General features: G+C 40.3%; 1 protein-coding gene across 31 annotated transcripts in view; it reads right to left on the reverse strand.

Annotated features, from left to right (window-relative positions):
* NEB (nebulin) overlaps nucleotides 1-16,752 on the reverse strand; it is a 182,740-nt gene that overhangs the window by 20,558 nt on the left and 145,430 nt on the right. For all 31 annotated transcript variants that reach the window (XM_074336297.1, XM_019737446.2, XM_074336259.1 and 28 more), the window contains 15 exons: nucleotides 15,787-15,891; nucleotides 15,262-15,366; nucleotides 14,500-14,604; nucleotides 14,301-14,411; nucleotides 13,504-13,614; nucleotides 13,197-13,298; nucleotides 12,998-13,102; nucleotides 8,345-8,455; nucleotides 7,655-7,759; nucleotides 7,008-7,112; nucleotides 5,582-5,686; nucleotides 4,479-4,589; nucleotides 3,950-4,060; nucleotides 3,218-3,331; nucleotides 2,332-2,436 (listed from right to left, as the gene is read on the reverse strand). In XM_074336297.1, the coding sequence (XP_074192398.1) occupies nucleotides 2,332-2,436; nucleotides 3,218-3,331; nucleotides 3,950-4,060; nucleotides 4,479-4,589; nucleotides 5,582-5,686; nucleotides 7,008-7,112; nucleotides 7,655-7,759; nucleotides 8,345-8,455; nucleotides 12,998-13,102; nucleotides 13,197-13,298; nucleotides 13,504-13,614; nucleotides 14,301-14,411; nucleotides 14,500-14,604; nucleotides 15,262-15,366; nucleotides 15,787-15,891 (1,611 nt within the window). The remainder of the gene's footprint in view (nucleotides 1-2,331; nucleotides 2,437-3,217; nucleotides 3,332-3,949; nucleotides 4,061-4,478; nucleotides 4,590-5,581; nucleotides 5,687-7,007; nucleotides 7,113-7,654; nucleotides 7,760-8,344; nucleotides 8,456-12,997; nucleotides 13,103-13,196; nucleotides 13,299-13,503; nucleotides 13,615-14,300; nucleotides 14,412-14,499; nucleotides 14,605-15,261; nucleotides 15,367-15,786; nucleotides 15,892-16,752) is intronic.

A 16,752-nucleotide genomic window follows, 5' to 3' on the forward strand; every position in this document is an offset into this window, starting at 1 on the left:
CTGGTGATAAGGACATGTTTGCTCAGTCATGAGCTGGTGTGGTCGGGCCTGTTGACGACAGGAAAGAGCACGCTGCAGACGCAGCAGGCTTTTCTCGGACACAGCTCTGACATTGCAGAAACTGGCCTGGCAGGGTTGGTGGCTCTACTACTAATAAATTGACCTGGGGCCACCACCATGATCAAAGTAACTGACCAACCAACTGGCCAAAGACAGCTCTGAGCCAGCCATCACTTTTCTTGGGCTTTCCAAACCCTGCCCAGACTTTGGTTGCAGAAACTCCCACAGTGGGTGCTTTTTCTCCCAGACACCTATGCAATCAATCCCCCGCGACTAAACTAATCACCGACTAAACTAACCATTTCCAGTTTTAAAAAGTGAAACACTTTGCCTTAGGGCCTGATTTTTCTTATATTGCTTGTCACCAGGTCCTTCCACTTTTCTCTTTAGCTTATGTGTATTTAGTTCTAGTTTCTGCCACTTTTAGAGGAAGTTTGAGTGTGTAGGATGGAGGGCTGAGGAAAGAGTCTAGCCACTTTTGTAATGGGATAAAATGATTCTATAACTCTTTATCTATCTAAATTATATTATATACAAATTACATTTACAAGTGTTGAAAAATTTAATCTACTCAAAGACAACAAACAAGAATCAGTTTCAACCAATAAGAGATTTCAGCTTGGATTTTGTTTGTCTAAAGGAAGCTAGTTAAAGCAAAGATTTCTGGATTTCCTTGGAGAGGGGGAGTGAGTCAACTGAGTGACTTCTTAGTTATGTAAATATAAGGCAAAGAGTTCTCATTGTTTTGAGAAAGAATAGAACCAGTCCTCCTTTTCTTTAAAAAAAAAAATTTTTTTTTTCAAAGGTTAAGCAAAAGCTGTTTTAACTGGTGTGTAGACTTTGTGTTATTCACGAAGAGGGGCGATCAGTTTGCACATGGAACTTGGAGTTATCCTGAGAGGCGGGCGTCCCAGACTTCCTGGCATGAAGAAGTATTCAGAATATGATCGTGCATTTGTGGGTCAGCTCACACTACTTGCCTTCACCTCCAAGTGTGAGGTTTAGAAGTCATAAAATAAAAGCTCGCCAGTGGAAACCAAGAAGCAATTTTGTGGAAAGTACAAGCACCTTTCCCTCACTCCAGAAAATACTGCTCTGAACTGGGAAGGAAGTAACCTGCCTGGCCATATTTTAGGCCTTGGGGAACTAGCCCAGGAGAGGTCTAGGAGAGCAGAATAAGTGAATTAATCCTTCCCTGAAAAGGTCTGCGTACTGAGGTTTTCTTTAAAGATTAACAAGGTCAAAAGGCAGAAGGTTATTTGACTGATGAGCCTCCCACAGCCCCAGAAACGTTGTTGGCCTTCCTGGCTCCCCCAACAACATGGTACCCTGGGGCTCATATGATTTTGGTAACAAAATTCTTCCCCACATGTCATCCCCCAAATAAAAGGTTCATTTCTCACATTTGAATGTATCTGCTTCCTAATTGAGCCACTCTCTGGTGATAACTATATTTTTCATGTCTAACTTTATGATATAAAACTATACGTTGCTCATAAAGGGCTTAAATTCATGATTCCTCCAACCTGACTGTCATTAAGAGATCATCTGTGAAGATGAAAAACAAACCAAAAAGAAATAAAACAGATTTCCAGGGCCTACATCAGACCCACTAGCTTCAAAATTCCAGGGTGGGGCCAGGAAAATCTACTCTTCCAGGTGCTTATCTACTGCTTTAGAACTCTCTGATCAGACGGCAAGCACAAATTCTAACTTGGGTCTACTCAAATAAATTACAGATTCCTGATATCATTGAAGATTAAAACAAATGAGGGCATATCCTGGTGTATGAATGACAGCCTACACTTCTTCATCTCCCTGTTTCTGAGACAATGGAGAGTTTGTTATTTACCATGGGAGGGATCGGTTAGATTGTGTGGTTGGTGTTGATGGCATAATCTCAATCTCGTTAAAAAAATTAATAATCCAAATGTGGACTGTCTACTTTGTTTCTTCTAGACTGAACACCATTTTTTTTTTAACACAAATGTTATATCCACATTATAAGAGGCTTTACGTGTTAGGATATTGATTCATTCATTATGGGTGGTACCATGTAACAGTTCTTCAGTACCTTAAAACTCTCTCATAAAATCTATTTTAATTCTGATGCAGAATTCTCAACTTTGACTCAAACTTGCATCATAGATGAATCTCTTCTTTTTCATTGGGCAAACTTGTAATTTGAAAGCACCAACTTAGGTATTAGTGGAAAGAGTTTTGTTCTTCACGATTTCGGTCAGTGAGTGATACTGTGATGAATGCCCTTACCTGGCTTGAAAGGTTCTTGACTTGCTGGGCATGAATGATCTCTGGAGTATCAACCACAGAAGTGAAATTGGCTTTTTCCATTTCTGCTGATTGCTTATACTTAATCTGCAAAAGGACACGCAACAATTAGATAAATGTTTCTAATGTGCACAATATTTGTTGGTTTAGTTTGATTAAGAGGTGATCAATATTTCTTTTCCAAAAAGATTCATTCATTTGCCATTTAACAGACATTTTTTCCTATTGTGTTTATAGCTTTATACTAAAGAGTAAGATTCAGAAAAAAAGGTTGATTCCTAGCAGTTAAAAACTTACTCTCTAGTTGAGCCTGGGTGCAGAAGAGGGTAGAGGGGAGAGATAAAGGGAAAGGAGAGAGATAATAAACAGATAGTAAGGCATGGATTGCTTACCAACATAAGAGCTGGGAGCAGGACAAATAAGCAAAAGACCCTTACCAATTAGTATTAGACAATGTAGGATGCCTAAAAATTGTGTTTTAAACTTAGGCCTTGCAAGGAGGGAAAGAAAGAACTCCCAAAATATGCTAAGCAAGGAATTCTTGGTGCCAAGTGAGAAGTGTGTTCACTAAGAAACAAGGCCTGGGATGTCGGAGTCGGTCCCAGGTCCAGGCAGGTATTTGGTTCCCCAACTTCTGCCCTTTGTTCTGAACATCTCTGTGGCTATAGGCTCAGAAAGGCCGATGGAAGCAGGCCTGGCAAAGGGTCCCTGATCTTTTTGTTAGAATGGATTCCACCAGGCAGATGCTTACGAATGCCACAAACGCATTTGATTCTCATTGACCAACAAGTAAGATAATAGGACAACATCATGTCACTGCAATCACAGGTACTTTTCTGAAAGATTGATATGACGTAGTAACACTGACCTGACTGGCAATATCAGTAGCATTTCTGGCCCTGACAAAGTCGGGGGTTTCATTGGCCATGGCATTCAGGCCTCTTCCTTTGACTTCCAGCTCGAGGTCTTTCTTATATTCTTTCTATAGTAGCATTAAAAGAAAGTTAGCTAACTTCCACGATGAGGTAATAAATGTACAGACTGAATATAAAGCCATGTAACAGGCCACCTTAATTGCAAGTGTTCACCTTCACTGTTCCCTATGACAGGATGGAGTGGTAACCACTGAAGCCCATTTTAGGAAACGTGACTCAACGTAAGGCCTCCTTTGGACCAGTTTAGAATCCTCTATTTAGAAAATTAAACTATAAAGCGAATTTTAAATCTGGTTTGGTACATAACTAGGATTAAACTTAGGTGCATACCACTCCAGTGTGGTGTGTTTATTTAAACAAGCACACCAATTGGATCAAGGTTAAATCAAATAATATTAGATAACAGGTTATGACAGTGATAGCTACACATAGTGAGAGATACAGGCTGTTATACTATCAACTTATTAGAAATTAAGATATTTTTTATTTAATGGTAATAATCATTTTGGATATGGAATTTGAAAATCTAAAACTCTCTTTATTCCGTGTGGTATGTGTGTGTGTGAGAGAGTGTGTGTGTGTGTGTGTGTGTGTGTGTGTGTAACCTGGCTAGAAAGGAGAGGACGCTGTGTTAACTCAGTGCATGCACTCGGCTGTGGGCCCACCTCGTTGAGGATTTGAGTGGCGTTCTTTGCTCTTAGCATGTCGGGTGTATCTTCCATTTCACTGAGTCCCTTCCCACGGATGCTTTCCTCTAGATCTTTTCTGTACTCTTTCTATATCACAAAATAAAAGCAACAATGCTGACAAGAAAGCCTGGATTGTTCCTCTCAGGTAAAGAGCCAAGAAACCACAAGATAAAAAAAATAAAAAATTCCAATTTTGAACAGTTACAGTTTTAGTAAAGAAAGATCTGAATAAATGAGGCAGGGTATAACCTTCATCAATTAATATTAAACACCCAATGAAAAACTAGAAATTAATAGAATGGTAAGGTAAGAGCATTTTATTAGGTATTCGATTAAAAAATTACAATAATAAACACAGGTAATATATTAGGTGGTAGTACCAAATGTGAACCCAACTTAAAACCCACAAAGTTAGGTGGTGGTGAAAAATGGTAGAACAAACACATTGATGAGTGGCATTAGTGCAATTATTTGGATCAAGAGGGAAAGACCAACTAGGTACTACCTCGCTGGCTATTTTGGTTGCATATTTGACATGCAATAAAGCTGGTGTGACCTCCAGGCCAGTCAGGTTTCTGCCTTTGATGGACTCTTCATATTCTTTCTTATATTCTTTCTAATGTGAATAGGAAGGAAAGACAGGTTAACAAAGAACCTTTATTACAATTTATTGCTCAATCCTAGGTAGAAAAAATATTACATTTTCTTTCTATGTATGTCTTCTTAACTTGATCACAGTTCTACTAATGGTCACACATTTGAAACACGTCTGATTGTTCTGGAAATATTTTGTCTAGAGCAAATGGCCCCAAGGAAATGCAGAGGTTGAGAAGCTTTTGATGGACCCTGCGTTTATCTGTCTAACACTGTGACAGGCTGGCTCTCTAAGAGGAAAGACCAATGTGCCATCAAGATTCTAAATTCACTGTCATCTCTCCTGATATTTTTCTTAAGGCAACAAAAGATTCTACTTCTGAATTAGAAGTAAGTGACATAAGAGAAAAAACAAACAAACAAAAAAACAACCTAGAAGAAGGAGAGCCTGAGGGCACCAAATGCAAACTTGGCCCTTTTCATAATCATGACCTATTATCTTAACTCACTGAATAGATAAAGTAGACAAAATTATTTTTAAATGACTCTGCTTACATTTCTAAAATAGGAGATATGGCATCTTGACTTTCAATGTTTTGATAAACATTTTGATCACTAATCTCCTTTTGTTTGGCTTGGGGCTTTCTATTAAGAGAAGAGCAGTCCAAAGCCCATGGTGGGTGGGTCTGTGCAGAGGGGGCTTTTCATTCATCAAAGAAAAATTCATATGACATTCAATATAATTTATTTCAGTGTCAGGAGTAGTTTGCTATGTTCTAATTCTATGAAAATGATGGTTGAAATAGAACATATATGGTGAGTGTTTACTATTTAGAACGTTTTTGATAACTGAACCATAGGATTTCTGAGATGGAAATGATTTTAGTGATCACATGTTAAAAAGTCCCACCATCTACTATTTGTGGATAACAGGCTGGATACATTTGCGGGCAGAGTCTGTTTTCATGAGGTCGATGGTGCATTTGTTGTGTGGTGTGTTTTTGTAGAACTTACCTCACTTTGCATCTGCTGAGACTCCTTGGCAGTGATGTACGTTGGTGTTTCAAAGTCCAACATGGGTTTTCCTCGTTCCTTTTCATACTTTTCTTTGTACTTCACCTGGTGATGAAAAGCCTTATTAGAGAATCTCTCCTCTGGTCAATTCATAGACAGAGACCAGTTTAAAGATAGTTTTTGTTTTTTTTAATTGACACATTATATCCAACTGGGTGTCATCTCTGCCACTTAAAAGAGTTTCCCCATGTGTTTCAGACCCAGAACCTTTTTGTTGCTGCCTGGGGGGAAAAACGCCACTGCTATGTGCGAGGCATAATCAGGATTTGTATTCAATCCAAGGAGAAGAAAGAATCACTGTAGAAAGATCAACAAAGTGAAATGTTGAGGCTAGGAAATGCATGGGAAAAACTGCCCACCGATAAGTTTGGCCAAGATTTATATGTGTAGATGGGAACATTTTAACCATAACATTAGCTAATATTGCTGAGAAAAATCTCCAGCTTTTCTTTCATAAGAATCGCTATCAGAGACCTGAGATCTTGATTTACTAGATAATGCATGTAACTTTATTTATGTCAATAACTCTTTCTGGGTCATAACCAGTCATATATTTAATGCAACCAACATAAACTGGTATAAAAATGAAAATGAGTTTACGTGTTGACTGACTTACTAAGAAACCTGACCTTCTCTAAAACCGCCAACAGTATTGTACAAACACAGTCTCCTCAGCTTCATCAGATAAAGAGGCAGAGGCCCTGGTTTGTGCAGCATCTTAATGGCAGCACTCAGCACCGCTGCTTTTTTTGTATCGACACATCAGTACAGAGGCCTGGGGGCAGGCACTGCTCAACAGATGATAGGAGGACAGTCCCAGGATTTCAGCCCTCTTGGTTAATGCCCAAAGGGACCTAAATAATCCTGAATTTGTGATACAGGAGGGTCATGTGATAGCAAGCACCTTAATTATTTTACCAATTTTGCAGTTTCTGAAATACCCGGAGACTACTCCAAAGGTAGATCTGATCATATCACTTCTCTGCTTCAAATCTTCCTAAGTGGCCCTGTTACCCATTGCGATGTTTCCTAACCCACGGTGCAGACTCATGGGGGTCCCCAGGAGTCACAGTAAAGGGTTTGTCCCCTTGCAATGTCATCGTGAGGCTTCCAGTCCCTGTCAGGAACCCGTCACACGTCCTGCATGCGTGTGCACTGTTTCTCAGTATATGTCAATGCCGTAATCATTTATAGCATAAACAGTTGTTTCCAAATGTTAATAAATTCATAGCCCCTTATAACTTTGGGCATTTCCTCAAACAATGGTTACTAAAACTACAATTATGATCCTGGGGGGAGTACATGAAGGTTTTTGACATCGCAGACACATGTGCATCAGGAAAAAGGTCCGTGTTGATCAACTTACTATGCTCTGTAATTCTGTGGCCTCTTTTAGATGAAGCTGCTCCAGGTTATCGGGGATTGTGTGGTAGTGGCCTTTACTCTTCTCATAGTTCTTCTTGTATTGGTACTGTGGGGAGGGTGGCAGAAAGGGCACGCTGACGGCAGAGCTGCTTGGCATTCCTACTTTTCCTCTTTAGATTAGACATGTACACAGCAACAGCAGCAAGACCAAATTAAAATGAACAAACACTAAATAGGGGGTCAAGAATAACTTTAAAAGTATGAAGCTCCACATTCGGCACGGTCAGTTAACACAGGCTGGAAACATCTAGGTTATGTGGCTTATTCAAAGCAGGTTTTAAGAGTGAAAAGTGAAAAGTGAAAGAACCTACTCCCAGTGGGAATTCCATGTCCTTAGAAGAAGGAAAGGGATTTGTTAAAGAAAAAAAGAAAAAATTTAAGTATTGTAAAAACAGAAGCATTTTTATCCTCTGAGAGGTGTTACAGTCTGGAGAAGTGGTAGGTTAATGTTGTAATTTGCAAGAATGCACTCAAACAAGAGAAGAAATCTAGTGTCTCAGTAGCAGAGGAGTTGCACGTGAGCTCAGAGAAGGAATTTAGTTGCAAATGGGCAGACACGCTGTTTTTGGAGCAAAGGCCTGAGCTTACAGAGCTGGCGAGTTGGCTTGTGTTCAGGACATGATTCATTATTAGAGATTCTTTCATGTCAGTCACGGGTTTGTGAAGTTTCTTCAGATCAGCCTTATATTTAACCTGCACGTGAAGGGGGAAAAGGGAAGTCACATAAGTAGGAAATGGGAAATAGAACTAATGAAAGCCATAGTAAGAGCCATCCTGAAACGAGGGCTGGAGATGGTGATGGAAAACCAGTTATTCCTTATCCGTGGAGACAAAAAGTGGAAACAACTCAAGTGTCTTTCAGCAGACGAATGGATAAACAAAAGGTGGTTTATATATAATATGGAATATTATTCAGTCATGAAAAGGAATGAAGTTCTGATACATACTACAACTTGGATGAACCTTGAAAACATGATGTGAGGTAAAATAAGCCAGACAAAAAAACAGGACAAATGTATGATTCCACTTATATGAAAACTCTAATAGGAAAATTCATAGGGACAGAAAGTACATTAGAGGTAATTAGGCTCTGGGTTGTGGAGGGAATGGAGAGTTATTTGTTTAATACAGAGTTTCTACTTGGGGTGATGAAAAAGGTTTGGAAATCATGGTGGTACTTGGACAAAATTGTGAGTATAATTTAATGCTACTGAATTATATACTTAAGAACAGTTAAATTTTATGGTATATAGTTTACCACAATTAAAAAGAACATACCTCACTTGCGAGATTATTAGCATCTTTCATGACTTTGTAGAGCTGGCTGTCTTTCGGGTTGTATTTTGGTGCCTTGCCCTTTTCTTTGTCAAAATTTTCTCGGTATTTAACCTAATAGCAAATGCAAAAATCCAAATTATTCTTGAACGTACATTAATTTGAAGACGGAGGAATGGAAGAAATCTAAATGCAAAAGAATATGTGTTATACATAAAGTGATCATATAGTTTATTATCCAATCTAGGATACTTTTAATAGTAAAAGGGGCACTATTAATAATTATGTTGGGACAACAGACAATCAAGAATAAGATTCAGTGATACAGTATTTGACTTGTTCACTTTTATATTATCCAGAGGTATGAAAGACAATCACATCTTTTTAATACAAAATAAAAATGTGGAAAAGGCTTTAAGTTAAATCCAGAGAAGTGATCTGATGTATGAGTATATGATTTGGAGCATGTTGACCCTCCTATCCAGCAAAACTAGAAGCATTTAGGTCTATTGGAAGGGGTTCCGAGAGGACTTGTAGATTCTCCAGAAGAGTGACAAGCTGGGAATCTGTTAAATTAGGAGAATTTCTTGTTATTTTAAAAGAGTACTTTGGCTGTCTCATTTTAGCTTTTTAAACTTGGCAAAAGAATGGCATAGCTTCTGAGTGAAAAAAGAACAGAGTTTGGGAGTTAAGGGTTTCCATATTATTTCAGGCTAGAAGAAAGAAGGAAGTGAGATACTTTAGAATCAGGAAAAAAATAAGATTCAATATACCTATAGGATACGTAAAAGTAGTGCTATGCGATCTCAGTCTGTTGAGATCTTGCTTCCAAAGCATATCCTCTGTTTGACTCAAATAAATATTTATAAAACTTAAAAAAAAGTAAGACTATGCAAAGGACTAAATTACTTAAATTTAAAAAATAAGTATAACTCCAGGCACTAATAGTTGCTCAATAAATATGAGTTGATTCAATAAAAGGAAGAGACAGTCATTATGTTAGGTAAAATAGCTAAAGAAGATGTTTTATTTATAAGAAAATTCAACAGAATAAACTGAAAGTGATAGAAACATTTTCTGACTGAAAAATAGACTGATGCCTTTTTTAAGCGCACTCTAGGGTTTGGTCCAGAGGTAGAACTCCCCTTAGAAGTTTCACTCTAGGAAGAATGAAAAATGAGCTCTCTCTACATGTTAGCAAACTAAAAGGGCAATATCTAACTCTCCGGGAAACCTAGAATTTTTGTTACTGGTGGGATGAAAGATCCACTCATTCAAAGTGAGCACACTAGAATCCAGTCACCCAGATATTTCATTCTGTAGACATTTAAAATCAGTACCCTTCATGCTTCATCACTCTACTTCATTTCCCCACAACTTTACATATCCAGCAGAACAGACACAAAATGAGACCACTCAAGTGCTAAGAACAGTGAAATCTGCCACGTCAGAGAAAATGCATTCGCAATGCTGGGAGTCATTTATTTGGAATCAATCTAGAGTGGAAATGCAGAGAAAACATCAGCATGCAGACAGTACTGCACGATGCAGGCAGGCTGAGACAGACACACAAAGGAGGAAGCGGAAACACAACATAACAGGAAAACGAAATGTAAATATAAATGCTTCAATGGCTTGTCTCTGGAAAAAAAATTCATTCTCACAATAAAGAAATGAAAAGCCTTCTAAAGAAAGTCAGAGGTAGTGATCTGGTGTCTGGACCAAAAGGAAACTTTTTCTAAGGGATACCGAAACCCGGAAGACTAGGGTTGATCCCAACAGCTGTAAAACAAAGACGAGCAAAGTAAACTAGATGTGCAGAGTCAGACTGAGGAAGAAAAGTTGCAAAACTCAGATGACAGCAAAATCCGCGTCTTTTAGAAGTATGCTAAATTCCTCTTTCTATCTTTAAGAAATCTCTCATTTCTGAAGAAATATTTATGTGAAGAGCAGCAAGTCCCCTGGTCTCACTTCAGTTTCTTCTGTGAATTTCAAGTAAACTTAAATTTTAACTTTTTGATTAAAAAAGAAAAGTTATGCCTCCCTTTTCCACAGAAAGGCCCCCAAGCAAAGGCCTCTACAACAACTAATGCGAATCTGGGTTCAGCACAAAAAGGCCTTCATTTTGGACTGGACCTTCCGAAGAACGACTACCTTCTGAAAGATACGGACACACATCAGATTCAGGACTCCAGGAATTCTTGGACAAGGTAGTAAATATAGTAAATTCTTGGTATTGGACTAGGCAGTAAGTGCAGTAAAACCACATACATGTGGCATTTTGGAAGGGTAAAGCTTTCTTTTTCCTGTTAATCACGGGAGCTTGAGAGGCAACCATGAAATGCTATGTATCAGCAAATACAACACCAGTGTTTATAATCCCATCAGGCTCAGATATTGGCTTATATGGATGCAGTTAGGAAAGTGGATTCAAATCAATTATTCTTTCAAGGTTTAATGGAATTGAAAGGTCTAACATCCAACTGTTCAGCTCCTTATCAGGGAATTGGTGTTCCTGAAGACTGAAGAACAGGCCCAAGAATTAGGAAATTTCTTACTAGTAAGATTGTAAAACAGGGCAAAAGAGTTGTGAGTGAAACGTTTTAAGTAGTCTATTCTGTTGATGTATAGTATGTCCAAACCTGGAGATTGTGAAATACTAGTCTTAAATATACTAAACATTTACAATGGTAATCAGCAGATGTTTCCTTTGTGTGGTTGGAGATGAGATTCTCCATTTGTTTTCATTTCATCTTTTAATTTGATCATTGTCAGCAACGCAAGTCAAATCTATCTTCCTATTCCAAGTGACGTGTTCCAGAGGGAAAGCTTCATGCAGGAAAAGACAGGTGTGTGCAAAAGTATATCCTCTGACAAATTTCCACAGCATTCTACACATTCCAACACAAAATCAACAGAAAAGAGCGCAACTTGGTCAGTCCCCTGACCAAGGCTAAGAAAGTGGACAAGAAAAAGAGAAGGGCAGAGATGGCAGCTTGCTGGTGCCGGTCTTACATCACTAACGAGTGCATTAATTTTCTTAAGATGCCTCATCATAGGGGTGTCATAAGATGCGGCGCCGTGCCCGTGTCCTCTCCTTTGGCTTTTGAGGTATTCTGCCTAGAGTGCCAGTAAGACAGCAAAGTCAGAATGGGGAGAGCACACACATAAGCGAAGCCCTGTTGGGCCTGGGGCCACACCATGGAGCTGTAAATCCTGAGGCAAGCCTTTCACAGGAAGTAAACCTAGGAAGATGAGCTCATAAAAGGACCTGGTTGGGTCTCATTCTCCACATCATAGCATTCACTTAGGATTGGAAGTTATCAGCCTTTAGATTTTGAAAAATAGGAAAGTGTTTCAAATTTCAACATCAAAGTCATTTCTTTGTTTTTAACTTGATAATGGTTTGACCTTGGAAATTTAAAAGCTTATTAAAAATTTTTTATATTAAAAAGTTTTTGTTACATTTCATTACTCTTAGAGATTACAGTTTTTTGTTGTTGTTGGTTATTTCATATCTTAGTCTCAAATGCTTATGTAATTATATTAATTTAAAATAAAAATATTGCATAGGAGTTTTAAATTAACAAACTTAAAAAAAAATCATATTTGCTTGTCATCAGTCATCTGAACTTCTTCATAATTCCAACTTGTTGTGTCACTTGATATTACTACTTTATATCTTCCAAGAGATTGGAAACCCACATGTGGTATTGCTGAAAGTCATACACACGACAACTGAATGTATCCCAAACCCATTTTTTCAAATACTTGTGAAAACACACATTGAAGAAGGTAGGACCTCTACATTGGAGAAGAAATAAGCTATTCTTGAGGTGAAGTCCTACAGGACTAAAACCTGCCCTCTGACAGATCTGGTGGTAGATCATAGGGTCTCTGAGCTAAAGTCTGAAACCCCATCACAGCTCGGGGGTATTCTAGAGAGTCTAACAAGGGAAATTAGGTAATGTGGAAATCAGGTTTGGGTAACACATTTCTGACTCCATCTTCTCAATAATGTGAAATCTCCTAAAATGAAACATTCCCCCCAGCACCCTGTGCATCCCTTGATCAAACACTTATCACCCCAAATTGTACTTGTTTATCCACATGCATACAGTCTGAGGACATCTAATCACCCTTACTTCCTAGCCTAGGCACTTAGTGTATATATACCGACTGAAAGAATAAAGGTTACTGCATCAGGCTGTGTTCTAGAAGTTAGAATTCTGTGACTCTTGCATGTTAACAAGATCCCACAGGGGACTTAAGTATGAGTCAGGCTCTCGGGATGTAGCTCTCAGTGCCTAGGGAGAGGTTCCAAAAGGACCTCATGAGCTGGTCCTTTTGTCACATGAAGATAGCTAAGCACACAAATACCTAGACACATTCCCCTAAATGGAAAAGTGGAGAACAAGAAAGGCCTAGAGATGTTAGATGGAAACAAGAAAGGTCCTTAGCACACTTTATGATACAGCTTTTCAAAGCTCTACCATTCTAGCAAAGACCCAATATCTCTTTGGTTGTTAATATTGCACTTTGCTTCTGGGGATCACTTCTTCCTGCAAGATTTTTTGTTTTTTGTTTTTGTTTTTGCTTTTTTGTTTTGTTTTAAATCTCCCTACATTAGAGCTGCCTCTTGCCCATCTGTGTTACCTGGCTGCTCAGCCTGGCGGCCTTCTTGGCCATTTCAATGTCCGGACGACCAAGCATGCTTAACCCATGGCTGCCCTCCTTCCGGTGCTTGGCTCTGTACTCCACCTGAACCAAAGAAAACCAAAATGGGTGGTGAGTGCTGTGTATTACTTGTTGACAGTGACCACTGGGACCAGGTACCTTTTAGCCACAGCCTTACCTCACTGGCCTGTTTGGCTGCCTGCGTGGCCTTCTTGATGTCTGGCCGATCGGCCACTGTGGTATAATGCAGGTTTTCTTTGGCATCTTTTTTGTAGGCGACCTTTATTTGGGAAAAGAAAAAAAAAAATGTTTACTCACTTGAGAGAGAGGATATCTTTCCAAAAGTCCTCATTAAGTACCGGGAACCTTTTTATTAAAACTAAACCAATTCTACCACCATATTTTTTTTAAACAGCTCAGCATGCACCAATTGGGGCTCCACGGGCTCAGTGGGCCCTGAGAGAGTGTTGAGAGGAGAAACTTACATCACTCTGCTTCTTGGCCACTTCCATAGCATGTTTCACATCTGGAGGCTCCAGCATGATGGAATAGTTGGATTTCCCTTTCTCTTTGACAAACTTCTTTTTGTAATTTGTCTAAAAAGAGCCAGAGTCATATAGATGAGCAGAGGAAGCTGGGAACAGAATTGATTTACTTGAAGAACTTTGAGAAGTTCTCCAGGAAAACCCATGGCCCCCCATTTTGGCATCAGTCTGGAACTTGGGTCTCTGATCCACATTCCACTTCTTCCCTGTCATTTCTGTCCTGGAATCCAACACTTGAACCACACACCAATCTTTGGAGAACTGGCGATAAGGAAATTAAGCTCTTCCATTCACCATTTCTACCTTTTCAAAATATGTGGAACATAACAACATGATTAGTCAAGCCTTACTGATAAGGCCATAGAGGGCAGAGATGACTGAGATACAAAGAGGTGATTTTCACCTCTAATTGTTTAGCAGTTTAATGGTAGGAGAGGCCAATCTTCACCAGCAGAACGTCCTCCCCTTAGTAGCCCTAGGTTCGTAACATCTTATATCGCTAGATAACATGCCCTGTGGCAAATCCCACATCTGCCATCATTCCTGTGATTGGAAAACTAATAACGAATGGGTCATCCTTTAAACCAGAGTTCAAAATTCACAGACAGGTGTTGATGGTAAGAGTGAAGGGACATAAAGAGAAGCGTTTGTAAGCAGAAAGGCAGCCTGTGGTCTTTGGCTGGGTGCTAAGGTACAGTGGCATTGCTGCTGCCAAGAGTTGGGGGCTGGTCACTTACATCACTGACGTGCTTGGTCACTGCTTTGACGTGAATGGTATCCCGGGTCTCTGGCAGTGTTGTGTACGAGCCCTGGGCCAAGTGCTTCTTCACGTGGTCCTTGTACTTGTTCTGAGGAAATCCACAGAGAGCTTGTTAGAGTGTCTGGCTGGGCACCAGTCCAGGATGGGAGGAGCTCACACGGCTGCTGGAGGCTTACCTCGGACACCAGGTGGCTGACAGCCTTTGCCAGAAGGATCTGAGGAGTGTCAGGCACAGCATGGCAGCTTCCTCTTTCCTTGACGTGTTTCTCTTTGTATTTCAGCTGCAGGGGTGAAACAAACATACCTTACCTCCTCTGGGTCCCCACATGTTTTTATTAAGCTCCCAAGTCACTAGATTGAGGTGGGAGAGCAGCACTGTTGACACAGCAGGAACATTAACCTCAGTAAAAGATTTGACATTGGGAAATACACAAAAAGGATTTTACTTTTCTCTCTGGCAAGTTGAGATTATAATAACAATCAGAATGGATCTCAGGATGGATCTTCATACAGACAGCCTTAGTTCAAAACACTTTCAAATATGTCATTGGACCCTCCCCCAAACTCCGGGAGGCATGACGATCCCTTCTTTCCAGACGAGAAAACTGTGGCATAGGAAGAATGTGATCCCACAGAAATGAATTCATTTCTTTATAGAATCCAGCCAGGCCTTTAGATCCCCAATTCTTGCTGTGTGAATTATCTTGTGGTACAGTATAAATCCAGGTCAGTCACCTGGGTTTAATAGCTTCCCACGACTGCCACCCTACGCTGCCACATCACCGGTGTCCCTGGGGGCAGAGTCATGTTTCACGACCCACACCTGAGCTCCTACAGCAACAGCCATCCTCTGTCCTGCGCTGGGCGCCCCTGGGGGCTGTGCCGCAGAAGATGGCCTTGAGTGGGCTTAGGTATCATGGAAGGGATGGGATACTTACGTCGCTTTCTATCAAGGAATTCCTTAGGGCCAGCACCATGTCTTTATCATCAGTGACAGAAAGCTTACAACCCTTGAGGAACTCTCGGTCCAGCTTGTATTCAAACTGTGACAGAAGGCAGAGGAAGAGAGGGTAGACGGGCATAGGAGAAAGCTGGCGTTTGATTAAATCCATAACAAGTCCTGCTTTGAAAGAGGGCTTGCGACCAGAATGCGGGTAGGGGCTTCCTGGCTCCTCACAGCACGCTGGGCTCCACATTTCCAGTCCCAAGGCTAAGACCAAGCCCCTCACCACCACCCCCACCACCCCAACCTGCTCGTCCCAGCCCCACCCCAGCCTCGATCAGGACTCTGAACCGTTTGTGTCTGGGCCCAGCCATGGGAGACCAGGCTCTGTGGCCAGTCGCTTCCTGAGGTGTGTTCCACTCCTCGCAAGCCTCTTGTCCTTGGCTCTCAAATGAGCTAGGGTTAACTCCCGGGGCAGCGTTTATTAATGGTTGGTCTCATCCATGTCTGTCCAACTCACATCGCTTTGCTGCAGGGATGACTTGGCAGCCTGGATGAAGTCCGGTCGGTCAGGGGTCCACTTCCAGTGGGCCTTGTTGGCTTCATACAGCTTCTTGTAGTCCAGCTATTTTAACAAGAGGGAAACAGACCATGTTCCTCAGCGAGCTGAATGCCTAACCCCACGCACCACACAGAGGGACTCATCTTGCATTTTAACACACAACAAATTATGGTTCTTTATGCAAGAGACAGTCCAAATTAAAATTTCTCTACAATTTATGAAGCTCGTTAGCCACTCAAGAGGTCATCTTATGAGATCCTTTGGCCTCAAATTAGGGGCGAAAAAATTCAAAGGCCTCCAGGTGAAATGATTCTGGTCTTTTTAACTCTGCCAGTGTAGTTTAATCATCTTCAGCATCAAGTACCTGCAATTTCAAACTAAATTCAGGCTTAATTTAAACAAAATATTAAACATTTATAGTAAATTATTTTGTGCCAGGCACTTTTCTAAGTGCTTTTTAAATTTTAACTCATTTAATCTTCATAACAACTGCATGCAATCTACAGCTGAGGAACTGCCTAGGTTAAATAACCTGTCCAACGTGAGACAGTTAATAAAAGGTGGAGCTGGCATTCAAACCCAGGCAATCTGGCTTTAGAGGTGCTTGTCCACTTGCTAGACTTTCATCTGACCTGGAGAACTGGATGCCTCGAGCCATATCTGAGGCCCAGAGTATCTATAATTTCATTTGAGAGTCCTCGGGCAGAGCCCTCTCTATCAAGCACATTTCTTTCCTCACTCTTTTTTCCTCTCTCTCTTTTTTCTCAAGGCATAACCTGTACACAATAAAATGTGCATGCATCTATGCATACTGTTTGATAAGCTTCCCCTGATATTATTGTTAAATTTTTCAAACACACAGCAGGGTTGCAACAATCCTGCAGAGCATACCTATATACCCACTGCCTGGATTCTGCTATATTT

The sequence above is a fragment of the Rhinolophus sinicus genome, linkage group LG01 (assembly GCF_036562045.2).
Source record: "Rhinolophus sinicus isolate RSC01 linkage group LG01, ASM3656204v1, whole genome shotgun sequence".
In the NCBI taxonomy this organism is placed as follows: domain Eukaryota; kingdom Metazoa; phylum Chordata; class Mammalia; order Chiroptera; family Rhinolophidae; genus Rhinolophus; species Rhinolophus sinicus.